The 27737-nt window shown below is 45.3% G+C and overlaps 1 protein-coding gene across 18 annotated transcripts in view; it reads left to right on the top strand.

The window, feature by feature from the left end:
- Positions 1 to 430: 430 nt before the first annotated feature.
- RIMKLB (ribosomal modification protein rimK like family member B) overlaps positions 431 to 27737 on the top strand; it is an 89647-nt gene continuing 62340 nt past the window's right edge. For all 18 annotated transcript variants that reach the window (XM_014571955.2, XM_075902146.1, XM_075902109.1 and 15 more), the window contains exons 1-3: positions 431 to 1367; positions 2274 to 2787; positions 9575 to 9797. In XM_014571955.2, the coding sequence (XP_014427441.1) occupies positions 9623 to 9797 (175 nt within the window). In that variant the 5' untranslated portion in view covers positions 431 to 1367; positions 2274 to 2787; positions 9575 to 9622. The remainder of the gene's footprint in view (positions 1368 to 2273; positions 2788 to 9574; positions 9798 to 27737) is intronic.

Below are 27737 nucleotides of genomic sequence, written 5' to 3' on the forward strand. Positions count from 1 at the left end.
CCCTGCGGATTTCCCTATTCTGACTTACCTGCTTTGCATCACTTTTCCGGAATTAGGGGCCAGTCTAGACGTAGCCTATGAGTCTATGTGGCCCAATCTCTGTGTTGGCTGTGTTAAACATGGTGGTGGGGACATGGCAGCACGCTATGGGGTAAGGACGATTGTGTCTGTGCTATGTCAGGGCCGCAGGGCTGGTGTGGTGCAGGTGTTGTCCATGCAGGGGCGTGGGCTGCGAGGCAGCGGGACTGGTGTGCGGCACGCTGGGGGGCCAGGTGTGCCCCACACTCAGAGCAGGCCCGTGGCAGAGAGGCGGGGTGGCCGCGAGTAACACGGGGCTACCGCTGGGGAGAAGGGCGGGGCGGGGCACAAGTGGCCAGGGCACAAAGTGACGGTTAATCCCGCCCCCTCTCCCCGCTTTGTGGCGCGTGAGCTGTTCGCTGCAGCGCGGGCTGGAGGAGGGGGGCGGGCCGGCCCTTCTGCGCGTCTCGCGCAGCCCGAAGAAGCAGCAGCGAGCCGCTCCTGCGCTGAGGGGGGATTCTTGCCCAGTGCGCGTGCTCACCCGGCCGCCTCGGTCCCCTGCCCGAGCCTCGCGCCCCCTCCCTTTTCGTATGTTAGCGTTCGGCGCCTCGCGCACTCCCCCGGGCTGAGCTGGCTCAGTCGGACAGCAGCAAGCGCAGGAGGCGGCGGCGGCGGCGGCTCTGCGGTTGGAGCATCCGCAGCACGAGCAGGGGGGAGGAGGGCTCAGCAGGAACAGCCGAGGCCGGGCTCCCCTCTGTCCGTCAGAAGGGGAGGGAGACAGCGGAGGGGGAGGGGGCGAGGAAGGGGCGGCCCGTCACCCCGTCTCCCAGCGTCGCCGCGCGCGCCACTCCTGCTCGCAGCGGGGCGACTCTCCACTGGCCCCGCCAGCGGCCCGGCTCCCGCAGCGCCCTCCCCCAGCCCGGGGCGCGGGCTTGGCGGGTCGCGCTCTTGGGGGGCGGCTGTTGTTTTCCCCTCGGTGCTTAGCGGGTGTGAAGGCCGGGGCGTGTGCGGCGGGGAGCTCAACTGCTTAGCCGCTGGGGGATGATGTAGGAGGGTTGATTAGCTTTCCTAATTAGCGTGAATAATTCGGGGCGCTGCCGGCGAAAGCGATTGCCGGGGGCTTGCTCGGGGGCTTCTTTTTCGGTGGGTGGGATAATTAGTGGCCCCTTTTTTCGGGATTATTCTTCTTTCCTCTCCACGTCCCACCCTCCGGTTTTCACTGGTTTAGTTGGTTCCCATATGTATCTTTTACACTGTGCCTGGCGGAGACGGGGAGCATTTTAACCTCCATCCCCAACTTTCCCACCATCACACGCAGTGCTGCCCGGGAGGACAGAAGCAGCGGCCAGGTTTGTGACTTTAAACAACCACGTTTCTTCAGGCGTGCATTTGAACTCGTGCTGTGTCCTCCGCCCCAGACTCGTGTGCTGTGAGAATTCTCTGTCTGTGGTGGTTGTGCGTGTACCATAATATCTGCATTTACACACTCGTGCTTGCAGTCTGTATATTCACATGCATCACTGTGTAAACATGTTAAAATACATAAAGGGGTGCAAAAATGCGGGGGCGAGTGTTTGTATGGTTCTAAAATGCGTACAAGCGTGTATCCTATACTCTTATAACAAAATCCTTTCAACTGGGTTTCTTTCTCTTTAGTTGACTCTTTTTATTTTAATATTCGTTTTTTTATTGTTAACTTCTGCCATCATTCACGTATGATACATAGTGCCAAAGACGATTCAAGTGCTGAATAGTCATTAATCTTCCACTATTTAAATTTACTAAATTATGTAAGCAAACATCTTTAGGAAATGGATTTTATCTTTTGGTTATTTGCTTCTGTTTAGAAACCACTAGGCTTTATGGGGCTATGATTTCATTCACATGAGCATGCTTCTGAGTTTAAACATGGTTCAGTTAATTTAATAATTTTGTGTCTTGATTGGCTTCAAAATGTGATATTTGAAGGGTGTAGAATAAAATATAAAGCATGAATTTTCTTCCTGTATTGACATACCTGTTATTGAATGCAGTTACCCTTGGGTAACCTCATTTGTTCCCTATTAAGACTTCTGATTTTGTATATTTTATATAAATTATTTTACTTAAGGTCACGCTCCCTAAAATTATATCCATCTGATTTTTCTTCATATCTTGTGTCTGTCATTTTCTTTTTTCCAGGTTACAGTCTGATTTCCTGGTCAATAGGTTGGGTTGTTTTTTTTTATGTCTAATATAAATCTTTCTTTCCATAGGTGTTGGTGATTCCAGACCAGACAGTTAGGGGTTCAGTTCTCAGGAAGCAGAGACGCAAGGGGCTTATTGGATTGAATCTATTTTGCGCAGGGCGCCACAGCTCTACATCAATATCCTATCTTCTCTTGCCCACCCTCCTCTCCCCCAAGGGGGGGGGAGGAGCTGGGAATCACTTTTAATACCCCCACCCCTTCCCCAGCACACCTTGGTCCCTGGGGCAGACGCCAGGCATCACCCATTGTTGTATTAGGAGAACATAATCCTCGTCGCTCCTTTCCTGGCTTTGGGGGCTCCAGCAGGACACTGTTCCCTCCCTTGGAGTGCAGATCAGAAAGGCACTGAGAGGACTTCATTAGCACCTTCTTCTCAGGGGACATCAAGGAAAGAAGGTTACCTGCAAGCCTTCACTTCACTGGGAGAGCTGGGACTGAAGCACCAGCTATTGGAGGCACTGAAAGAAGCACCAGTCTTTCACACCCCTTCATCTCCTGCCCCCTGCTCCCCAGTCCTCTGGTAAGTTGTACCACATTAATTCATTGGATGCTCTTTCCCCTCCCCCACTGCTACAAGAGAGACATGTAGAGATATTGAGAAGAGGGTGGGGGAAGGGAGATGAGAGAAATGGTTATGTACATGTTTTGGGGGGGGAGGTGTATCACACACCCACTCTGCTATGGAATAAGGACAGAAGCCTGCTGTCCTCAGACAGTGTAGAATTTATACCTTATGTGCACACTAGAGAGGTGTGTAATAGCTTTGAGTCTCTGAGAGAAATGAGATGGATATAACATGTTTACAGATCAAGTAGTGGTGGGGAGTTAATGTTGACCAATATCAGTTTTTTTAAGGCAGGGAGGCAAGGGAATAGATTACTCGCTGAAGATCAGGAACTGTGGTGTATGGGTGAAAAATGTTCTCCCCTACTTGCAAGCTTGGAGAGATGAGGAAAGAGGGGGCAGATATGTCTGTGTGTGAGGGAATTGTGTGAGATGGGCTGCAGGTATCTTTAAGATTACTCAGTTGAAGGGAGGAGATTTGAGCCCATAAAAGTAGGAGGAGGTTCTGCAGGAAAGAGGGCATACTGTAAAGGAGGCAAAAAGGAAGATGATTTTATTTTTTTATTCTGTAGTCTTGTTTACCACACAATATGCTTACCATGGTCCTTCCTCCTTGGACTGCAGTAATCTACAAGTACCAAAAGGAGATGGGGAAGAAGGGTGTATGAATACAGTGCTTATGATTTCAAAGAAGTGTGTTTTAGATTCACCTGCCTGCAGTGTTTAAAAATTGTATAATGTGTATATGGGGAGGGCAGATGATGTGTAGGAGTGATGGATGGATTAAACTGCTGTTCAGGATACCATGGATTTTTGTTTTATTCCCCCCCCCCCAATTTCATTGTTTTTTGTAGTCTTTTGTTTTCTCTAAAGGCCTTGAAGCAGTCATGTTGGTACATGTTGCCGTTTTTATAAGAACATCTAATTTTTAAAAACAGTGAGCTGACCTGTGGCACTTTAAAGACTAACAGTTTTATTTTGGCATAAGCTTTCGTGGGTAAAAAGCTTATGCCCAAATAAATCTGTTAGTCCTTAAGGTGCCACAGGACTCTTCATTGTTTTTGCAGATATAGACTAACATGGCTACCCCTCTGAAACTAATTGTTATTTCTGTAATAAAGGAACTCTACTCCTTGAGGCTGTCCCTAGGCATCTATGTAGTGACATGAGGGTGGGTTGCATTTGTTTTGGTTTTATTTTTTAGTAATATAATAAATGGTCAAAGATATTTTTTAAGTAAGTCCTTATCTGTGAATATCCTATTGGTTAAATTCTTGATTCATAACTGTTTCTGTAAGTTTTTTTTCTTAGGTGCTGATTGCCTTGGTATCTATATGCACAGAAGGTAGAATTAGCTACTTCCTGTACTTCAATTTAAAATATTTTTGATTAGTTCTTTTTTCAGCATGACATAGGGAGCAGTTCTGGTTCCATAATGTAGTCATTTATCATGACTCTGCTCCCCTTGCACAATGACTCTGAAATTCAGCCACAGTCTTTTTCACCAATGTATGATGGATGGCATTTTGCTAACTGTCCCACCTTATCTCATCCCTGACATTGATCAGAATTATTATGGCAATCATGGGCTAGCTATCTTCCTTCCTGCTATTTATGTCAGTCTCGCAAAGGTCCTTTGCCAGTCTTGTAGCTGTTGATCCCACTGTCTTAAGGTGTGGCCTTGAAATAATGTAGAAATTGCCATCATGGAACAGGCATCTGTTCTGTTTAAAGTATAGTCCAGTATCTGCTTATTCATGAGGATTTGGGGGAAAGTAAAATAACCTTCCTCTCCCCAATAATGTGCTAACGAGAGTATTAAGAATTTGTTATAAATCAGAAACAAGGGAGTGCGTAGTAAAGTGTGGTGGGTGGGGTTTCTTTTCTTGATCACCTTCTCCCTGGGATGATCAGATTTCCTCCCACCTTCTGAATAAGATTTGATTACCATTATAGCCCCCAAATCTGAGCTGATAAGGCTCAAATAGACTTTGAGATCTATTAAAAATAAGATTAGCTTTTACTAATAACTCTGGAGTAGCTTTGGATGTAATTGAGACCAGAGTCTAACCCAAAAGACTAGAAAAGAGTTAATGAGAGATCCTCTCCAGTATCTTGTGCCCCCCATACTATTCTGCAGACAGTGGGAATATACCATAACCGCAGATCACAAGCCAGACCAATTGAGGAATCTAAATGACGTGCAGTCCTAATGTTGTGAAACATCTGGAATTTCATTCAGCATTCCTTCACAGAATAAATTAAGTGTGTTGGTGTTTTTATTTAAAATGCAGCGGACTCTTGTGACAGTGGCACATTGGGGAAAAAGGCTATGGAACAGTTTACTTCTACAATGGATTGATTCTAATTCAGTCACTTGTCAGTAATACCTAAAGGAGTTACTATCTTGATGGTTGTTCAATTTGTGCCGTAGGAATTGTTGGATTCTCAGTTCATCTGCTAAAGGAAAACTCTTCACATTACAAACAAAAAAATAGATTAGCACAGTTGTTCCTTTTGTTGGCTGACAATAGTCCATGGAGATACTGCATTGCTAGAGGTAAAGGTTGAGATGCACTACCATACTATCCATAATCAAATCACTGGAGGGTTGTGACTGATTTAATCTCTCTGAAGCAGATACAATCCCTGATTGCAGAGATAGTCTAACTGGCATTGAGTTAGCTGTGGTCCTTAATGGGATTTTTGTTGTCACTTTCGATCAGGTAAGTGGGTCGAGCATTTGATTGTTTCCAGTTTGGAAATTGTGGCTTTCAGTGCAAAGGCTTTTCAGCCATCCTAATATCGGAAGATGTTTACACATCATCTGCTTCCCTTTCCCCCTCATACATGGATTTTTGGAATTAGTACTCCCATAGACACTATGGAAAATATTTAACACACATGCAGCGTTATCTTAGTCTGTGTCTGTTAGATCATGGTGGGTGGGGTTAGTTTCTGGGGAGGAGATCTGGAAATCATATTCTACTTAAAAGCTGATGCTGTATGCAGCTGTCTGAAGCTTGGTGTACGCTGGTAATATATGTCAGTATAACTGTGTTGCTCTGGGAGTGGATTTTTCACAGTAATGGCATCTAATTCCTGGTGTAGACGATGCTATGTTGACAAGAGACCTTCTCTCGTAAGCATAGCTGCTGCCTCTTCATTACATGGATTACCTACCCTAGTGGGAGAAGCTCTCCCATTGATGTAGGTGGCTTCTTCACTGAATAACTACAGCAGTGCAGCTGCAACCCTTTAAGTGTAGACAGATTTTGAGAAGCAGACATTCCTCAGAATATTATTGAGAATATGGGCAGTTCTCTTGAGATGCTGGTGTTAATGGAACAAATTATATTTTTTTTCGGTGTGTTCCTAATGACACTAACTTTTAAGAATTCTAATGAGAGCTTGAAGCTGAATTGTCCAGACTGTCTTTCTGATCAGAATGCTAAAATAATGGTGATAAGATATCTTTACACCCCTGCATGACTTTCTTAGACTGTGAAACAGGTGGTGATCATGTGCTATGATGCTGGCAGAACAGAAGACTGGGAGCTAGGATTTGTAAGTTCTTTCCTCATCTCTACTGGTTGATTTGTTTTCTGGCCTTAAGCAAGTTCCTTAACTCTGTGTTCCAGTCAGTAAACTGGGGCTGTTTTCTACCTGCCTTACAAGGATGTGATTTATAATGTTTAAATGTTATAAACCACATTTAGATCTTCAGATGAAAGATACCGTAGAAAAAGAAAGTCCTGCTTCAAAGAAGGCTGATCTATATCTGTTGTTTACATAGATCAAACTAATTTGCAATGTAAACAAATTAGTTATAAGATATTTCTGATGTGTACATCATCTTAATATATATGTGACAGTATCTAGATGACTTTTCTCCTTCCTGGTCCTATTACATCTATGCATGAGAACTTGAAGTCTCCCACTCCTATGCTTGTTCCTAAGAAAGGAAGAACCAAGATAATCAGGAAATAGACGGCTGAGTCTCTGCAGTGTTCAAGGATGGAAGTAGTGTTAGGTTGGGAAGAAGAGATTTGAGAGAGGGGAAGTGAAAGGAAGAGATTCCTTTTGGCAGAGAAACTAAGGGGCAAATTGGTGGCAAGCAGTAGGAAACAAGCACAAGTGAGAGTACTTGATACTTGTTTTGATACTGGCAAGGGGATGAAATGTAGGGTTTGTTTCTATAGAGAAAAATTGTTAATTTAGATTGGAGATGTCAATGTATAATTGACTACAGGATTAACTGATAAATCTGGATGGGGGGCAGGTGGGAGCCGATATGCACAAGGAATCAGCTTTCAGGCAGGCTGTCCATGCGTGCTGTCTCTGTGGACCCGCCTGCCTCCCCGTCCTTGCTGCCTCCTATAGAGGGAGGGGAGCCAGTTTAAAAGCCCCTGCTTGCTCCCTCCCTGCCCTGCTGCCTCTAATGGGAAGGGTAGGCTGCTGTGAAGCAACCTCTGTCCATGGTGGTTTGGGTTCGCTGTGGACAGAAGCTGGTTCATGGCAGCAGCCCCAGTCTGGGGGGCGGTTCCGAGCTCCCCGTGGACAGAGGCTGCTCCGGCATCCTACGGAGCACCCTCTGTCTGTGGTGAGCCTGGGCCCACCATCGACAGAGGCTGCTCTGTGGCAGCAGTCCCTGTCCGTGGGGAGCTTGGACCCCTATGGACAGGGGCTGCTGCCACCCCACAGTGTTGCCTCTATATCACAGGGAGCAGCACAGAGTGGCAGGCAGCCAGTCTGCATAGGGAGCTGGTTTTTAACCTGTATCAGAGGCAGCAGCAAGGCATGGCAGGGGGCAACCCAGGAGTGGTGCTGGGAGTGCACTGGCTGCTGGCTCCTACCCCAGAGACTATCGAATAGTCATGTAACCGCCAAGAATTAATGCGGTTATACAACTATTCAGTTACATGATATCTAACATCTCTAATTTATATACACTACTTATTGGTGTGGAAAAAACAACAAATGGTCTGGTAGCACTTCAAAGACTAACAAAACATGTAGAAGGTATCATGAGCTTTCATGGGCACAGCCCACTTCTTCAGATGACTGGAGTTACTGGTATGGACACTCATTGCAGAGTGCCTTTGTTTGTATATTAGCTTAATGCACTTTGAAAGTATACTAAGATGCCTGAGTGTATTCTTAGTGTGCAGGAAGAGTGTCCACATGGGGAATTAGTGTGGGAGTTACAAGTGTGCTTTAAATTCACACCCTAGCTTAGTGTATGCTAATTTCCTTGTATATACAAGCCCCTTGAAATACATGCTGCAGACTTATAATAGTTTTAAAAATCAAAACATGTCCGTCTGTATTTTTATACATTTGATGCTTTATGGCTTGGTTTAAAATAAGGTATGTCTGCCTGGTTAAGGGTTATAGCGTACTTTTAAGGAGGAGGACAATAAGTGGCTTCTTTCTGTCTGCCATTAGTAAGGAAATGTTTGTAGAGAGCAGAAAGGCTAAACTGACAAGGAACCTACTGAACTTGGCTTTTCCTTTGCTGTTTATATTTTGCTCTTTCTGAACTAAATATCCTCTTCCAGTGCTTAATATGCTGCCAGCAGAGCTTCAGTAACCTGCTAGCCATAGAAGGAAACCTTAACCTAATTCCCAGAGGCTAATACGGAAGATGAAGTAGGGCAGAGCTGCAGAATTGCCGGCTAGTGAGGCCCAGGTTCCTAAGTTTCCAAAGAAATAGCAGTAGAATGATGTTGATACGATTTTTGGCAACTTTCTTGCTGTACGCAGGTCTCCAAATAGCAGATGAAAATGACCAGTTTTAATTTCATCCTGCTGTTTGGGAAAGTGAGTACCAGCTTTGCGTGTCTACAGTTACATTTTCTAACAGTTTCTGGCCACTGATGGGTGTTTCCAGAGAAAATCTCAGCATAGGGAAAGTCTTTGGGTAGATGGAACCTGCTTCAGATAATATTCAGGAATATTCTTTTCCTTTTTTGCCATCCATGAGAATAGGAAACTTAATACTTGAACAAGTGAAAGCAGATCATCTTTAATTCTGCTGCTTACTTCATGCTTCCTCATATTCATCAAGGAAGGTTTCTTATACACCAAAGGAATGGATTTTTCAGTGATACAGCCTTTTTTCTTGATTGCTTTACTGTTTTGAATGATGTCAGCAGGTGGTAAAAAGGTTACTAGAGACTGACATCCTCTATGTATCCAAAGCGGCATGGGGAGCAGCAACAGTGCAAAGCCATATGGTGCTACTTGTCACCTGGCAGGATTATTTGTACCAACAATGTGGAATGAGGAGGCTGTGGGTTTTATAATTTGAGGTAATATGAATTCAGTACTTTTCAGCTCTTGTGGGAATGGGTTAGAATCTGCTGATATATTCAGTGTTTGAGGAAGGATGTCCTTTTAACTGAGGAACAGAGTTGGGACTAAGACCTGAGTCCTGATTCTGCCATGGGCTTAGTGTATTGACTTGGGCAGGTTACTTTATCACTGTATGCTTCAATTTTTCCATCAATAAATTGGGATAATATTGAATGTCTTGACAAGATAGCTGGGAAGATTGATGAATGCTTATATTAATTGCGTCTTGCTTTCCTTGGATAGGATATGCTATATAGATACATTTTTTTCCCCTCCTCTCTGGACCCGGGGCAGAGCGTTGTGTACAAGGATGAGGTTGAGGTGTGATGGGAAGCATGGACACACAAACCTTCATATTCTGACTTCTTATCTTCCCCCTTACCTAGAGTTCCGTTGAAAGGAGACCCCAGAGGTTGCAAGACTACTCTATCAAGATGTGCAGCTCAGTTGCTCCCAGGCTGTGGTTCTTAACAGATCGTCGTATCAGGGAAGACTACCCTCAGCAGGAGATCTTGAGGGCGCTCAAGGCCAAGTGCTGTGAAGAGGAACTAGACTTTCGGGCCTTGGTGATGGATGAAGTGGTACTGACCATTGAGCATGGAAACTTGGGTGAGGATGAGGGGGAGGGCAGAGTATGGGCTGGGGAGGGGATCTGACAAGGAGGCTGTAATACTGGGGGTGGCTAATCTTTGTATTAATAAAGTACATATGTGCCAGCATCAGTATGTCTAATATAAATAGTTCATATAAATGCACTGCTCTTGGGTACTTGATCATCAAATAGAAATTGTTGACTTACAGTTAGATAAGTTTTATGCTCTGCCTGCATAATGAGGGGAGCAAAGCTGTTTTAGAGCAAAGAGGTCATGCTTGGGCATTGAAGCCTTACTATATGAGAAGGTTCTCTCCAAGAGATCATAGTGAGCTAATACAAGGTTAACTGTCTCCCGGATGGCTGGGTTGAAGAGAATTGATTTCATTTAATTTTTGTGGGTTTTGTAAGTTGATTACTCATGTTTAGGGGAAGCCATGAGGGTAATACATCAATATCTCGCTACAGGTAGAGAGCCAAGCAAACAAACTGAAAGTGAATTTCAGAGAGGAGTAATATGAATGATATTGGAAGGAGTGATTTATATTGAGATTAAAATAGTTAAATATCTGTAGCTTAGTTAAAAGATGACTAAGATGTGTCCTCTTCAAATATGATAAATATAAACATGAAAAATGAAAAGGTATATGGAAGAGGAAGTGAGCAGTGAGGAAATAAAATGTCAACAATGAGCACAGTTATTTAGGTTAGTTGAGACTGAAGAAGACTGGACTTAAAAGAACAAAGAAATTAGGTGAGTGGATAGCACAATGGCAGCGGGGCCGACAGCCACTGTGTGCCACTGGGCAAGGTGAGGAGGGGCTACTTCACACTCCCGGAAAGGGCCAGGCAGAGGGTAAAAGGGGTAGGTCCAAGGGCATTCAGCCTTCAGCGCCACCAGGAGCATGGCAATGGTCCCTCCTCCAGTCCTCAAAGCTGTGCAGAGTGGCACTCGGGTGCTCCCATGGCAGTTCAAAAGGGACTGGGGCTCCACCTGCTGCCACAGTAGCAGCGGTGGCGGCCAGGAGTTCCCACATTTGTCCCCTCCATTGGTGGGCTTGCACAGTGGCAGATGAAATTTAGGGTTGACAAATACGAAGTACTGCATATCAAAATAACTTGATCTATTGGTACACCTTCATAGGTTCAGAATTAACTGTAACAGTTTTGGGAATAAATTCTTGGTGGTGTTGTGGACAATCAGTGAATACCTTTAGTAGTGATGAAAAAGAAAATAAGACATTAGGATGTATAAGTAATGGGATTTAAAATAATACTGAAAATACAATACCATTATTACAAGTGGAGTGACATTATGTATAGTTGTCTAGCAGTTCCCGTTATCAAAAGCTTTCTAACCTTTAAGATTTCTAATGCTCTGTGATTTGTATCAGGAGCATGACCTTTTCCTGTGGTCAGTGAAGTGTTTTGTGTTTTTCCCCATGAAGTTTGTTCAGATTTGGCAGTGATCATGTTGTGCAAGCTGTACTGAACTCCACAGAGTTTGCAAGAGTCTTACTGCTAACATTTCAGAACATTCCGTCTGCACTGAGCATTCTTCCTTATGCCAGGCTAAGGCAACTACACAGAACCATAGGTACCAGTATTGAAAGATAGATGGAGTGGGAAACACATTAAAAAGCTGGAGGCCAGAACATTTCTGATGGTAGTGGCTTCATCCACTATCAGAAGAAGAGATACTGGGCTGGATGGACCCAGTATAGCCATTCTTGTATTCTAACACTGTGCAGATATAATCCAAGAAGATACTGACATGCTGCTGCCAGCTCATTTTATTTTTGCAGAAATTGTAGGTACCTAATGTAGTGTAGGGTTCAAGTGTCACTAACACATGGTGTAGGGAAGGTTTTTACACTTGAGTTTGTGTTTGCATTTTTCTTTGTTAGAAACCTAGGTCATTATGTTTTTAAAAAAAAAAAAAAAAACTTTTGGCACATTTTGCATAATCAATAGCACATTTTCCTTCAGCTTGTGTACAGTTGTTGTCATCCTGTTGCAAAAATATGGCAGAAACAGCAGAGGTTCAGAGGGAAAACTGATCAGCAGCAAAAAAAAAACCCCTTACATATGATGAGATTAAAAAGACTGGGACTGTTTACCTTAGAAGAGATGAATAACAGAGAATATAATAAGCTGTCATACAAAATAATGCTACAGAGAAAGTAGACTGGGCCCTTCTTTCCTACATTCTTACAAAGCAAGAACGATAGAGCACCGAGTAACATTGAAAGCCAGCAAGTTGAAAACTGATAAAAGGAAAAATAGTGCAGTGCACTATTAACAGTGGAACTGCTTGCCATAAAATACCACTGAGTCTGAAAAATTAGCAGGATTGTGTATCTACATGGAAACGGAGAACATCCAGAGCTACAGTAATAAAGTGGCTTTTTTTTTAAAGCTTGGAAGGGGTAGAAACTGCTAATCATTTGGGGGCATGAATCAGATCCTAAAGGAAGTGATAGAGGACTTTCCTTATGCGTTGGATGCTCCATAATTGCAAACTTCAGGGTTCTTGTAATCAACATTGAAGTATCTCTTGTTGGGCATGTTGGAGATAGGATACTATATTATTAAACTAGGTCAGTGGTTCTCAAACTGTGGCTCAATCCTCCCCCTCCCACTCTCCTCAGCAAGGAGCCCGCACTATCCCTACCCTGCTCCTGCACCCTCACCTGTACCTGGACACTCTATCCTCTGCCTTCTACTGCACCCTCACTTACTCTTGTACCTTGGCCAGACACCTACCCTGCTCCTGCATCTCCCCCCTGGACAGACTTTCTATCCCCAGCCTGTTTCTGCAGTCTCCCTCTTGGCTAAACGCTTCCCTCCCCAAGTGCTCCAGCAGCTCCCCTTGCTCTTGTCTGCTCCCCTTGGTGCAGGAGCAGAGTGTCTGGCCTACCTCCCATCCAGACTTGGCACCCTCACCTCCTCCTGAACCCCATCTCCCACTCAGATCCTTCACTCTCTTTCCTATCCCACTTGCTGGCAGACTTGTCCCACAAACTGAATCCCACATTTTGTAGGCCATGGGGGTCTACAAAATCCACTAACCCTGGGACCCCAGAAGAGTAAACCTGGCCTATGAGAAGCCCTGAACCTCACTATTCCTTGTCCCTCCCTCTCCCTCTGTGGGGCTCGAGCGTAAGAGGAGTGAGGTGTTTCAGTTGGGGGCCACATCAGTGAGGGTTGAGGGATTTTTTAGAGGCTTTTTTTGCTTCTCACTTATGTGGTCTCCAACTGATTGTTCTGTGGGTCAGTGGTCCCCAACTCAAAAAAGGTTCCCCACCCCTGCCATAAATAAATAAAACATGGAAACCCTCTGTGTTGGACACAGATTATTTAAAATGAAGTTTGATAAACTGACATGAGAAAGTTAAAGTGCTTAATCTGTTTAAGAATTTAAATTTATATTTTCTTTCTTACTGGTTAAATTAATCCATTCTCTCTAGCTACAGCACTAGCAAAATGACTCGGGCATAATTATGTAATTAATAGCGAGTTTCCATTAGCAACTGGTGGTCTGCAGAAAGGTTTGCATTGAGCTTGGTGGGCTGTGGGACAAAAGGTCTGAGAACCACTGAACTAGGTGAACTGTTGATCTGATCTAGTATTGCAATTGCTCTATCCCACTGAATGTGACCAGAAATAAATGGAATAAAATTGAGCAAAGTTGTGTGACTTGAGTCTGGATATCAGAAAATGCATGCTAACAGTAAGAATTCTGTTAAACTAGGGAATGATCTTCCCTCATCTCTCCGGGACAGCCATAAGGATCTTGCGCAAAATGGGCTTTTTGCGTGAAAAGGAAACGTCTGCATGGCTTCTTTTTGTTCAGAAACCCCTTGTGCAAAAAGAAACGGCAGAAAATGAGCTAATGATGTCACAACTCATGCTAGTGAGTCCCACGTTAGCATATTTTCTGCCGGAAAAAACCTGTTGTGCAGACGTAGCCATAGAGACTACTGGCACCATTCCTATCCATCCTGGAAAATAAATTCATGGAAGATAGGTCCATCAATGGCTATCTAGTTCTTTTTTTAACCTTGTTAAAATCCTGGTTGTCTTAACATCGTCTGATAAGGAGTTACATAGGTTGACTGTGCATTGTGTGGTGAAATACTTCCTTTTGTTTGTTTTAAATCTGCTACCTATTAATTTAATTTGATGACCCCTAGTTCTTGTGTTATGGGAGCAAGTAAATAAGGAAAAATTATCTACTAATCCAATAGTTTTCTATATAGAATTGAGAAGGTTTTGCATAGCTTTTTGTTAGTTGGCCAGTTTCTTTAAAAAAAGACAACAGAGAAATGGAGTAGGGGACGTAGATGCTGGTGAGAGCATCACTAAAGAACCCTTCCACCAAAATTGTTTATCTGAACATCCATCTTTGAAATCCTTGCTCAGTAATTACCAGCAGTTCTTCTTTGCCTCTGATATTGGAGGGGAGAGAAGGTTGGGTGTGTGAGATAAAACAGAGAAGCTCTTTTAGGAGCTCTTCATCAGGTAGAGCTGCTGAATTGAATGTAGGTGGTACGTCCTAAAAACTATTTGGTCATAAAACGACGACTGCAGACTTTAGAGGATTTTCCAGGCTCCCCCACACCTGGAAATGCAAAAATGAATGAGACCCTGGATAATAATGAACTACAGGAAGGGAGAATAGTGGTATGGGCATAAGTGGAAAAAACCCCAGCTGGGATTAGCTGGCCTGTTTGTTACCAGGTGGATGATGTCTGGAAACTGTAAAAGGGCTTTATTTCTATATTTTTGAAAGGGAGATACTCATAAAACCAAGATATTTTGTTGTGGAGAATGACTGTAGGGGCAAGCCAATAGGAGATACTGATTCAAGCATTTGAGTTTTCTCAGGTAGCTGTGACCTGGAAGGATGCAATCAAGTACAAGTCCACCCTGACCTACCTCTCCTCCACATCCAGGGACCTGACTAATTTCTTTCCATGCAATCTGTATCTTGTTACTGATTCAGCCATCGAGTTGGAAAGAAGTAGTTGAGGTCCTGTCTCACTAAGTTCCTGTGGTGGCAGACAAAGATGCTAAAGGGAATGATGAGAGCAGGACATGTGGGCAGAGAACTGGAAGGAATAATGAGGATTAGAGGATGATGATCATTCTTCTTAGTACAACAGCATAAAGAGTAGAAAGGTGCTTTCTTGTGTTTTAGAAGCAGTCCCTCTTACTGAAGCCCTTTAAGAGCCTCCATTAAATCTACTGAAATACTTTAATTTCTCTGCCTTTGTGTACAGATATTGCTGCTGCTCCCTTCATCATCTTTTTGGTATTAGTCATTCAGCTTTGTTTGAGAGCTCTCCCTACAATATGCAGCAGATAATTCTGGGAATGATGGAATGGATGCCAGTATGTATGGCAAGCCTCATTCAGCACTGAAGAATTGGAATGTCTCCTGCTGCTGCCAGCAGCTGTCACAAACTGTTTCCTTGATGATGTGTGGATTAAGGATGTTAAGAAGTGGGTAACTGACTAATAGTGTAACCGATACAATTTATATCAGCTACACAATTTGTCAGTGAGGAGAGGAACTCTGTCCCAACTCGTGCTAGGTCTAGGAGCTACTCCTGCTGCAGCTCTGCAGTTTAATAGTAATAGGAGCTGGGTGTGCAGGACTGTGGTGCCTCTTCATTTTAAATGTAGTAAGAGCTACTCAGCTCTTACTACAATTAAAATGTAGTATCTCAGCGGAGGTGGGTCCAGGACCCGGTGCGAGCTGGGACAGAGCAGTCCCAGGTCGTGCTGGATCCCAGACTGCTGTGCCTCTGCCTTCCCATTCCTCCTCCCCTGCATCACAGAGACAGTGCTGGGGTTTCTGCTTTCCCTCAGCCCCTCCCCGCACACTTGCTGCCTCTGTATCAGAGGCAGCAGTGTGGGGAGGGAAGTGAGTAGTCAAGTATTGACTTGACTAATCATTTACATTCCTAGTGCAAATGTTGTAAATCCACACTAGAGACTGGAGAGGAAATTTAGAGGCTGGAGAGAATTTATGTGAATGTAATGCTCATGGAAGGTGCTGAGATCGGTACCTATTAGAGCTGTCATAGTCTTTTTTCCATGATCAAGAACAGCAAAGGTGCAAGATATTTTTTGTATTGCCCGCCTCCCAGTGTACATCAAGTTTTAGTCAGGGCCATGTCTAGGAGAAAAAGCAAGATTAATCTCTGGTTTATTTAATCCTTGGTTTCTCTGGAGACATTCCCAACATTCTAAAATTAAATTTAAGGATTGTTTCTTTGCTTACCTTATGAAACCTGATATTTGCTCTACAGGACTGCTCATTGTTTTTTAAGGCTATCTCAAAATTTCATAATTATAAAACAGTGCAGTGACATGCAGGTTCCTTTGCTGTTAATTATATCAGCAGTTGTTCAAGACACTTTTATAACTACAGAGTTGGGTGTTGACAAATTAAAAAGCAATTTCAGTTTACATTTTAGTAGTACCCAAATTCCATCACATTAATTCTGCCTCTTGCTCTCTCTAATCTGAATTTCCAAGGATTTGCTAAATTGATTCAGGTTAAACCCAAGAGTTCAGAATCACTATTTGGACAATTACAGAGCACAAATTGTGGGGTTTATAATGGTAAGAGCAGCAACTTTTGTCATTCAAGTCCTGGCATCTAAAGAAACTGCAATTTAAACTGTTATATCTGTATACACTTTATAGCTGTCACATGAAGTGGCAAACATTGCTGATTCTCTGCATGTTTTCATCATCATGGTATTGAATATAAATTTTCCACTGCTGAACCTTACTTGCAGGTATTAGAGTTCACTAACGTGGTATTCTGTCAGCTAAAATTATTCTGAAGGCTAAAAGTGTGGATAGTTATCTGAAAATTCTTAGTCATTCCAGTGGGTCTTAATAATATCCCACCAATAGTAGAACTGGCCTCACTCCAGAGTATCATCTGTGCATGATTAAGTAATCTAGTTAGAAGGACAAGAATCTCTATGTGGGGAGTTGTTTCTTCATCTATCATCTCAGAAATGCGTATAGAAATCAAGCCATTGTTTTTTGCTTTAGACAATTGAGCAAGAAACTGCAGCTAGAAACTTGCTCAGAAGGTCAGTGTCTGAAAATGTTGAAGAATATGGTTGGATTTTGGGATTTCTGCAAGGAATCCCAAGGATGGCTGTATTGGAAAAACACTTCTTTATCTGGCATTATTGGCAAATATGACTTTTTGGATTATGCCCAGTTTCCAGGATGGCACTCCAGGCCAGTTCTGGTGTTGAAGCAACTTCTCCTGCTTTTGAGGTTCCCAGAACTGCTCAGGAAATCAGACCTCCTAATCTGCAGATGCTTCACCTAACAGCCTGTTTTTTGGATGGGCATCTTTGCTACCAAAAGGATGCTCATCAGCAGTGTGAGATGTCCTCTTTGGTTGCAGAAAATAATCCATAAAGTGATCCTACCTAATCGAATGGAAGCTTTACCGCCTGGGCTTAGTGCAAAGGTGTCACAGATACTATCGGCATTCTTAGATTATCTCCTATCACTGAAGGTATTGGTGCTTGCTCTCAGCTCTGTCAGGATGTATGTAGTGATCACTGATGTTTTTCCATTCCCTTGTGGAGGGGCACTCAGTTGTCATTTACCCATTGACTTATGACTCTGGAAGGGTCTCATGTGGATGTATCTTCTCATTTAATTGATTGCTTCCCAGTGAGACCTCAGCCTTGTCCTCGTGGCATTGATGAAGTTGTTCTTTAAACCTATGGCATCCTACTCCCTTCCCTTTCTTTCCATGACGGTTGCTTTTCTGTAGCTATAAGATGAGAAGATGGGTGAATTGGGGACCATGACAGCAGGGCCCCTTTTTCACTATGTTCTGAGACAAAATTTTCCTGTTTTGTATCCCAAGATTCTGCCAAAAATGGTTTCCTGCTTTCACATCAACCAATCCATACACTTACTAGCTGCCTTTCTGAAGCTGCATGCCTAAGAGGAGGAATGGCGCCTTCACTGTCTATAGAGCTCTGGATGAACCTATTCATGAAATTTTCTAGGCTATTTCTTGTTATAGCAGAAAGAAAAAGGACAGGCTATCTATGCTCAGAGAATTTTTAAGTGGGTTTCAGGTTGCATTATGCTCTTATCAGTTGTTGGGACTATTTCAACCCCGTGGAGTACAGGATCATTCCACAAGAGTGCAAGCATCAACTACGACAGTGCTTCTTGACATGCCATTCGTGGCCATATGTATGGGAGACATTTTATTTAGTGGGACTTCTGCTGATGCATCTTTTCGCACATTTCACAGAATCATAAAACACTAGAACTGGAAGGAACCTTGTGAGGTCATCGAGTCCAGTCCTCTGCCCTCATGGCAGGACCAAGCACCATCTAGACCATCCCTGATAGATGTCTATCTAACCTGCTGTTGAATATCACCAGAGATGGAGGTTCCACAACTTCCCTAGGCAATTTATTCCAGTGTTTAACCACCCTGACTGTTTGGAAGTTTTTCCTAATGTCCAACCATTTCTTTGAAGTTTACATCCTAACTGGTTAAATCCAGCTTCATGCACACATTCAGGCTGTCTTCTATCAAATCTTATGGCAGGGGGCTGGAGATGTGGAGGTGCAGGAATCTGGGTTGAGGTGTATGAGTGGCTCAGGGCAAGGGCTTTGAGGATGATTGACTCAGGGCACAGGGTTGGGGTGTATGTGGGTGTACTGCAGCCCTAGCCCCCAGAGCCACTGCACAGCAGCCAGCTTCAGCTCAGGCAGCTGTTGGCCATGTGCCCGGGTTATACCCTAGCCCTGATCCCGGAACAACTGCAGTATCACTGAGCTCTGGCAGCCGTTCACCACACAGCCTGGGTCTCCCCACACCCCTGTGCTCCTCCCTCAAGTCCACCAGCAGCAGGCCAGGAAGGTGAGTGCTGCTGTTGAGGAGGTGGGTGAAGTGCAATATTTTGGGCATGCCCCCCAGGTGCACACCCAGTGAACTCCAAAAGAGCCATACTTAGATCTCTGGGTCACAAGCCATAGGTTGCCGACCCTTGCATTATAAGAGGCTATTTTCAGTTGCTTGTAATTTGGTCAGGTTTTAAGTAGGAATGTTTGATATCGTGTACTGTAGTAATTGTGTAGCTGCAATAATTTTTAGCAGTTACTAAAATACTTCCTGGGGGCGAGGCTGCCAACCAGTGTACTCCTGGCTCCCGGCCCCAATCCCAGGAAGTCCCCTGCCATCCTGCGCTGGTTTTAAAAATCAGCTTCCAGTGCAGACTGGCTCCAGCCTACCATCCCGCACTGCTCCCCGTGGACAGAGACTGCTCCATCATCCTGTCTGCTCGCCTCTCCCCCATCCCAAGCAGAGGCAGAAGTGTGTGATCTGGTGCTCATGGGGAGCTGGCTCTTACCTTTGCCCCATACTGCTGCCTCTGTGTGGGGCGAGGGGGCAGGCAGTTCCACGGGAACGAGCATGTGCTGGGAGCCAGCTTTTAAGCCAGCTCCCCCCAAGCATCAGCTCTTGCTTTCCCCCCTTGCATCCTCTGATAGAGAGGCAGCAAGGGGCAGAGGGAGGGTTGTGTGTAGTCATTTGGATTAATTGATATGCCTAGGTTAATTGGTTAATTGTTTACATGTCTATACGGTGATATCCCTAACTACTTCTTCGGGTAGTGTCCCCGTGGGTGCTCCACTTGAGGTGTTGGGTTTGTCCCGGTGTTGCAGTTGGGAGAATCATCAGCTGTAGTTCAGCCGGACCGCGCATGTGCGGCAGCACACGCTGTTCGCACCGCTTGTGAGCATGCGCACGATCCGCCTCCCACCAGTTCCTCCTAACCATTCAGTCGCAGGCGGAGCTACTCCTTTCTCCTCAACAATTTGTCAGCAGAAACCTGTGAATAGTTTAGTTAAGAGTTCATAGTTATATAGTGTTAGCTTTTAATATACCCCTGTTACCTCATATTTAAAAAAACAAAAATTCCTTCTCCTCAGTTCACCATGTTGGCTTCCCCTGGTTTTAAGAAGTGTACACAATGCCGCGACGCAATGCCAACGTCAGACGGGCATTCTATGTGTATAAAATGTCTGGGTGAGGGTCATATACCCCAATAATGCCCACACTGTACAAAATTGACCGCCAGGGCCAGGCAGGACTGCGAAATGAGGCTGAAACTGCTACTCTTCAGCAAGGCGCTCCAGCCCGGTGATGCAGACCCTTCTAGGCCATCGACATCAGCGACCCCAATGAAGGGCACGAAATCGCCACACTGCTCATCTGCATCTAAGAGTGGGAGTGTTAAGCCTGGGTTCTCGGGCTCAAGGTTACCCTGGGAGGCCGAGCAGCATAAGTCCAGCCGCAGTGTCTCAGAGCCGAGTCCCTCTCGTCATAGAGGGCTGGCATTGACACCCGCCATGCCGCTAAGACCAAATTCGGCTCCGGCATCAACTAAATGTAAGCCGGCACCGGCAATATTGACGCCTACATTGCTGTCTGTATCCTCACCGGCACTGACACCAATGGCACAGGCTCCGCAGGCACCGGCTCCGTTGGTCGCTGCATCCACTGCCCGGGCACCGAGAGCAAGGGCACCGAGCACCCACCATTTGTCTCTGGCACCATCTTCTGCCGCCTCGCTCACAGCTTCCTCTCCCACATCGGAGTTGAGCTTCTTCCCGGCACCAACCGAGCATCGAGCACACGCCATTACACCGAGGGAGCATACACCTTCAGCAACGCACCGATCACCGTGCGGGGGAAGGCCAAGCAAAAGTCCAGATGAATAATAACTCCCTCTCCCAACCCGGAACCTGTGTTTTTTTTTTTTTTTTTTTTTTTTCTCCCCAACCACTATCACCAGCCTCAGTCCATTCAGTACCACTCCAACAAGAAACACAACCCACACCTATACCAGAAGATCACAGGCACTCCTCGAGGTATTCACTTTCACCTCATGATACAGCAGACATTCTCTCTGCTCTTCATATGCTAGACACAGATCTCGCTCCCCTAGATCGCTCACACGATCGTCCTCTTTGAGATATCGCCATGGCTCTAGAAGGAGATACTCACGAGACCACTCTCCTAGACACTACTATCACAGTCATTGAGACTATTACCGTCGACGCCAATACTCTTTGGAGCACTCTTTATCCAGATCTCCACGCCGTTATCATCGACACTCCCACAGTAGTTTTAGGTTGCCCACACCAGCAGAACCGTCTACCCGACCACCTACACCATCTGGCGATGTGCTGCTTCCTCCGGGACAATCAGAGCCAGTGCAGGCAACTGTACCAGAACAGATGCAACCGCTTGCCCAACCAGCGTCAGAACACTTTGTCGTCTTCGCCAGACGATGCGGTCTTCCCCGGTGACTCATCCCTTACCGGTGACATTTGCCAGTTCCTAGAACTGTTCAAAAGAGTGGCGGCATCTCAAGAGCTTCACGCAGCAGAGGTTCAACAAAAACAGCATCACCTACTGAAGAACCTCCAAAAATCACAAAAACCGAAAATGGCACTACCTTTCGATGAGGCAATCGTAGAGATTGAGGACAATATTTGGCAAACACCTGCATCGGTCCAGCCCACACACAAAAGATCGGACAAGAAATATTTCATCCCCCCTAAGGGGATGGAGTTCTTATTTACGCACCACGCCCAAATTCCCTAATCTTTAAGGTAGCGCAACAAAAATCCAAAGCACCACAGCATAAGAACATCGCTGCAGACAAGGAGACCAAACAACTGGACCTGTTTGGATGGAAAATTTATTCCTCTACTACTCTGATACTCCGGATGGCAAATTATATCGCACATCTCTCCAAACACAGTGTCGACAATTATTCAAAAATGGTAGCAGCCTTGCAGTACCTTCCAGAAGATCAACGACAGCTCGTTAAATTGCTGATTCAGGAAGGCTACATGGCTTCAACAACTGCCCTGCCAATCACGTTAGACATTGCTGATACAGTAGCTCAGTGGTCATGAGGCGGTCCTCCTAGTTGCGGATGGCCTCAGTTCCTAAGGACCTGCAAACTAAAGTTGATGACCTACCGTTTGATAGACAGAGTCTCTTTGCTGAGAAAACAGATTGGCTGTGTCTACACTGCACCCCTTTTCCGAAAGATCCCTGTCTAGACTGGTGCTTCTTTCCGGCAAAGCCCTGAGCCGGAAAAAAGCGGCAGCCATGTTCATGCAAATGCAGCAGGGAAAATTTAAATCCCCGCTGCATTTGCAATTCTGACTTGTCTCATCTGCATCCCTTTTCCGGAAAAGGGGTGCAGTGTAGACACAGCCATCAAGTATTACGCTCCGGCAAGGACTCTAGGACCATCCTAACAACATTAGGAATGTACACACTTCCGTATCGCTGTAAGCGATACATTCCTTACTTTAAACAGCGACCATTCACATACATGCCACCCAGGTACCAACAACAAGACCAGCAGCAACAATGTATGAGACCCAGACAACAAAAACATAGACGACAAACTGGACGACCTTCCAACTCCCAGTACAACAGGCAGCAAGTTTGACGGTTCCATCGAGGGATTGTGAACCATTCCTCTTATGTATCCTCCAGAATCAGAGATTATTTCACCATCGACTGAAACCCTACCAGCACAGATGGTTTGCCATCACTACAGATTGCTAGGTCCAGGAATTAATAACATTAGGCTACTCCATTCTCTTCCTCTCTCTTCCTTCCACCTTCCCCCAATACCGTTCCTTTTCTGGGACCCCTCTCACCAGAACATTTAAATGCAAGAGGTTCTTCGACTTTTAGATATTGGGGCGATGGAGAGAGTGCCCGACCAAGTTCAGGGCAAGAGATTTTACTCCCGCTGCTTCCTCACAGAGAAGAAATCGGGAGGATGGAGACCTATCCTGCACCATCGGAATCTCAACAGGTATCTCAGGAAACGCAAGTTCAAAATGGTAACCCTAAACACTATTTTCCCAGAGTTAAACGAAGGCGACTGGTTCACGTCCCTCGATTTACAAGATGCCTACTTTCACATGACAATACACCTGGCCCACAGATGCTTCCTAAGGTTCGTCATAGGACCTCACCTTTTTCAATACAAACTCCTTCCCTTTGGCCTGTCATCCATGTCCAGGGTCTTCTCCAAGACGCTGTCAGTGGTCGCGGCATATCTCCATCGCCAGGGCATCATGATCTTCCTGTACCTGGATGACTGTCTTATCAAGGCTCATACGTATGACCACACTCTCTATGCCACCGAAGTCACGCGGGACTTATTCGCGAATCTCAGCCTCGTACTCAACGTTCCGAAGTCCTCACTAACATCACAAAGATCCCTTGTATTCATTGGGGCATGATTAGATACTATGATGGCCAATCTTTCTCTCCAAAAGATTCCACGGAATACAAACCCTCACACAAACACTTTCCATCAGTCCAAGGGTACCAATACTTACCTGTCTCCAGCTACTAGGACACATGGCAGCCGCGACGTATGTGGTCCAACACACCAGGCTACGTCTCGGATGCCTCCAACACTGGCTGGTATCTGTCTACCGACCAGGCAATTCCGATATATACAGACTAGTGACATTGTCTCACTATCGGTGGCAATCTCTAACATGGCGGGCTTCCCCAGTGAACATGCTCGCTGGAGTTTCCTTCCATTGTTCGCATCCTACTATCCAGGTCACGTTGAACGCCTCTCTCCTAGGCTGGGGAGCCCATTGCGAGGGCACCTTCGCTCAAGGCCAGTGGAACATGCAAGAAATTCTTCAGCATTTCAATCTCCTCAAGCTCAGAGCGGTATGCAATGCATGCAGGGCATTCCTCCCAAGGATCTGCGGACAGATGGTCCAAGTCTTTACGGACAACACCACCATGGTTTACTATGTCAGTCGCCAGGGTGGGGCCCATTCCAGATCCCTCTGCGCAGAAGCAACGAAGTTGTGGAACTGGTGTATACATCACGGAATCACCATAGTCGCTACTTATGTTCTGGGCAAGGACAATTCAATTGCAGATGCCTTGAGTCAACATTTCTTTCCCCAGCACAAGTGGGAACTCAACCCAGAGGTGACCCACTCCATATTCCAGAGGTGGGGACATTCTACCATAGATCTGTTCACGACACATGTCAATGTGAAATGCTCGAAGTACTGCTCCAGAGCCAGTCTAGAGCCAAGATCCCTGGGGGACGCGTTTCTGATCAACTGGTCTCACTGTTTCCTCTATGTGTTTCCACCAGCCCCACTTCTCCTGAGAGTTCTGGAGAAGACAGTAGAGGACGAGGCCACAGTAATACTCATAGCCCCGTTTTGGCCCAGACAGACGTGGCTTCCCCTTCTGCTACAAATGTCTCGCCATACCTGTTGCCTAACCTACCCGACTTGCTCACACAACCGGGACTGTCTATGACACAATCCCAGATCGACTGGCTCTGCCTCAAAGGATGGCTCGTAGCTGGTTCCATTGCATGGAGTTCTACTCTATAGCAGACGCAAATCCTCGTGTAAGACTTACCTGTATAAATGGTGACATTTCCACGCTTGGTGATTGGCCAATGAGCTGGATGCACTTTCCACGCCAATCGATCGCTTCATTGATTATGTACTTCATTTACATCATTCCCGCCTGGGGATTTCATCCATCCGGATACACCTTTCTGCAATTTCTGCATTTAGACAACCAATTGATGGGGTGTCAGTAATGGCTCACACCGTGACCAAGAGCTTTCTGAAAAGGCTGATGAACCTATACCCCCCACACAGGAAGCCTTCCCTGCTGTGGGATCTAGAGTTCGTTCTTGATACTCTTACATATCCACCATTCGAGCCTTTAGCTACCTGCGATTTCCCCAATCTCACTATGAAAGTTGCGTTTCTCCTGGCTATAACTTCAGCTCGACGAGTTGGAGAACTGGCAGCTTTGTCTGCCAATCCACTGTATATTTTGTTCACCAACCAGGAGGTAATACTTCGTTCTCACCATAACTTTCTACCAAAGGTGAACTCGGATTTTCATATTAATGAGCCAATAATACTTACTACTTTCTATCCTAAACCGCATAATTCTGCACAAGAAGTTCGCTTGGATACCCTGGATGTCCGTAGAACACTGGCTTTTTATCTAGAACACACTCTGCCCTTTCGCCGATCTCCACACCTTTTCCTATGTTCGGACGCAGGAATTAAGGGCCAGGCATTGTCCTCACAGCATGTATCAAAATTAATTGTGAACTACATGCTACCCCTTACGCAATAGACCCATTACCACACCACTTATTGCTCATTCCACCAGAGCAACATCTTCTTCACTGGCATTTCTCAAAGCAGTCTCAATTCAAGACATTCTCTGTGCAGCGACATGGTCCTCCGACATGACATTCGCTAAACACTATGCCATAGACGCTATGGCCAGGGAATCAACACTGGCTTCCACGGTGCTGTCCACAGCACCCAAATACTGACTCCGATCTCTCTCCTGCAGATGGGGCTACTGCTCTGTACTCACCTCAAGTGGAGCACCCACAGGGACACTACCCGAAGAAGAAGAGGAAGTTACTCACCCTGTGTAGTAATGATGTTTCTTCGAGGTGTATGTCCCTGTAGGTGCTCCACAACCCGCCCTTCTCCCCTCTTCAGAGTCTCCTCTTTATGTCTTTCAGGAGTGACCTGATTAGGAGGAACTGGGAGCTGGATTGCGCGCATGTTCACAGGAGGCGCAAACAGTATGCGCCACTGCATGTGTGCAGTCCTGCTGAACTACAGCTGACGATTCTCCAACCTGCGGCGCCGGAACAAGCACAACAACTCAAGTGGCGCACCCATGGGGGGGACACACCTTGAAGAAATGTCGTTACTGCACAGGGTAAGTAACTTCTTTAACCTCTTGGGTTAAAATTTGCCATGCTTTATATTGATTTCCCTCTTCTTCCCTCCCCTCGTTGGGAAAACTTCATCCAAAACTGTTCAGTTTCAGAGAATGCAGTTATGGAAAATATTTTGTTTCAACTGGAAGTTCTGGCAACCCTTTCTTTGAGAAGCTGTAATGTCCTCATGCTTTAGAGCAGGAACTTGAAATTTGGCAAGGTAGTGAACTTTGTGTCATGAATGAACCTTTTGTTGTCCCTGTGAAAATTCAGACTTTGAAAAATCATAGTTTTGCTTACATGCTCAGAAGAGACTTGCTAGAGCTTTACAGCAGGCCCCCGACTTGCGACATGATTGGTTCCTGGGGAAACATCTTAAGTTGGGGGAGCATCATAACTCTCTAACCCTCATTTTTGATTGGCACCGTGCACTGTCATAAATGTAGGCCAAGAACATAAGTCGGGGTTTTTCAGCCCCTTCCACACTTACAACCATTTTTGTAAGTGCAGAGGATCGGAACTCGGGTGGTTGCAAATTGGGGGCCTTCTGTACATCTAAATTTCCTGAATCTGCAGAGAAGAATGTGCTCCTGTTCTGGACTGAGGAGGACTTTCCTTATAATTGTAGCCCTAGGATTGTACAGGCTGGGTTGGGGCTGCGCACTGGATTAGAAAGCAGGCAGACTCTGCTTTCACTGCACCCTCACTGATACTCAGGCTGCATGAAAGAGTGTTCCCTGTGATCTGACTGAGTCTAATGTATGTGCTTCACTGGTTCTGACTACAGCTCTTATGCATCATTCCTTACTGACAGCCGTTACAACTAATACACCTCTCAAAAGGCTTCCTCCTAAATTGAAGCAAGCAATTATTTCCCTAATACCTCCACCTCCAGGTTCAAATTGATCTTTCTGATACTGGAGGGGTGAACTTGTCCTTAGTCAGAGAAAGTGGACTCTTCATTAAACTCAAGAGGTTGATTCTTACATGTCTTGTTCTAGATATGTTCTATAGCCTTTGTGGGGGTGCCTGCCCCTCATTGTATTGGCCGCGATATAAACATTCTGAGGACGAATGGCCCAGACATAACTGAATCATTCTACCATATCAGTGGCCCTTTTGGAATCTTGGGGTTTCCCTCCACCTTCTAGAGCACCTTGGCTTCCTTACCTACCTACCTTTCCCTTGTGCTTTTGGCTAGGCATTGGGAGCGTCTGCAACAGTGTCATCTTTTACCTGGGGTTAGTACTGTGCACTGGAAAATTTGTGCTCTGGATTCTACTGTAGTGGAGTTGAAGGAGGCTCCACCTTAACCCTCGCCCTCTTTTTCATCTGGTGATGAGAAGGCAATAAGTCTGCTTCTCCCTTTCCTGGTGAGCTTGTCAAAATTTATTGTGGAAGGTTACTTCAGTTCTAGATTTCCATCTGGAAGAGGTACATGAGAAGTCTTGACAGGCTTATGAACGTTTTAGCTTTGGTGGGACATGATTGGTTAGCTTTCCCTGTTAATTAGGCTCTATTGGAGCCCTCTTCCCTGCTTGTCTCTCTAAAAAGGATAGAGAGAAGATATTGCATCTCTTTTCAGGGATTCAGATATTTTTATGCCTGTCTTCCAGGCTTCCTGGTAGTCTTTTCTGCTAAAGAAAAAGTGTGTCAATAACACCAGGCCTTGAGATCGAAAGGGAAAGATGCAAAGAAGCTGGACCTATTTGGAAAGAAGCTTTTTACCACAGAAGATTTGCCACTTAAATCGCAAACTGTCATACTCTGCTGGTACAGTTTTAGCCTTTGGAATAATGTCTTGAAATGCAAGGACAGATTTCACAGTGAATTAAAGTTAGATCTCACTGTTGTGGTCAAACTTCGTTCTTCTTTGAGGAGTGTCCCCGTGGGTGCTCCATCTTCAGGTCCATCAGTGCTGCTGCGCTCATGATTGGAGATTAGCGATAACAGTGCCCTGTGGCCGGCTGCGCGTGTGGAGCAGGCGCGTGCAATCTGGAGTGGCTACTGCGTATGTACAGCTGGTCACTGTCTTAGTTCCTTCTCAACTGCCATTGACTTTGGTCGCAGTTCAGCAGTTGC

Source organism: Pelodiscus sinensis, chromosome 1 (genome assembly GCF_049634645.1).
Source record: "Pelodiscus sinensis isolate JC-2024 chromosome 1, ASM4963464v1, whole genome shotgun sequence".
NCBI lineage: Eukaryota > Metazoa > Chordata > Testudines > Trionychidae > Pelodiscus > Pelodiscus sinensis.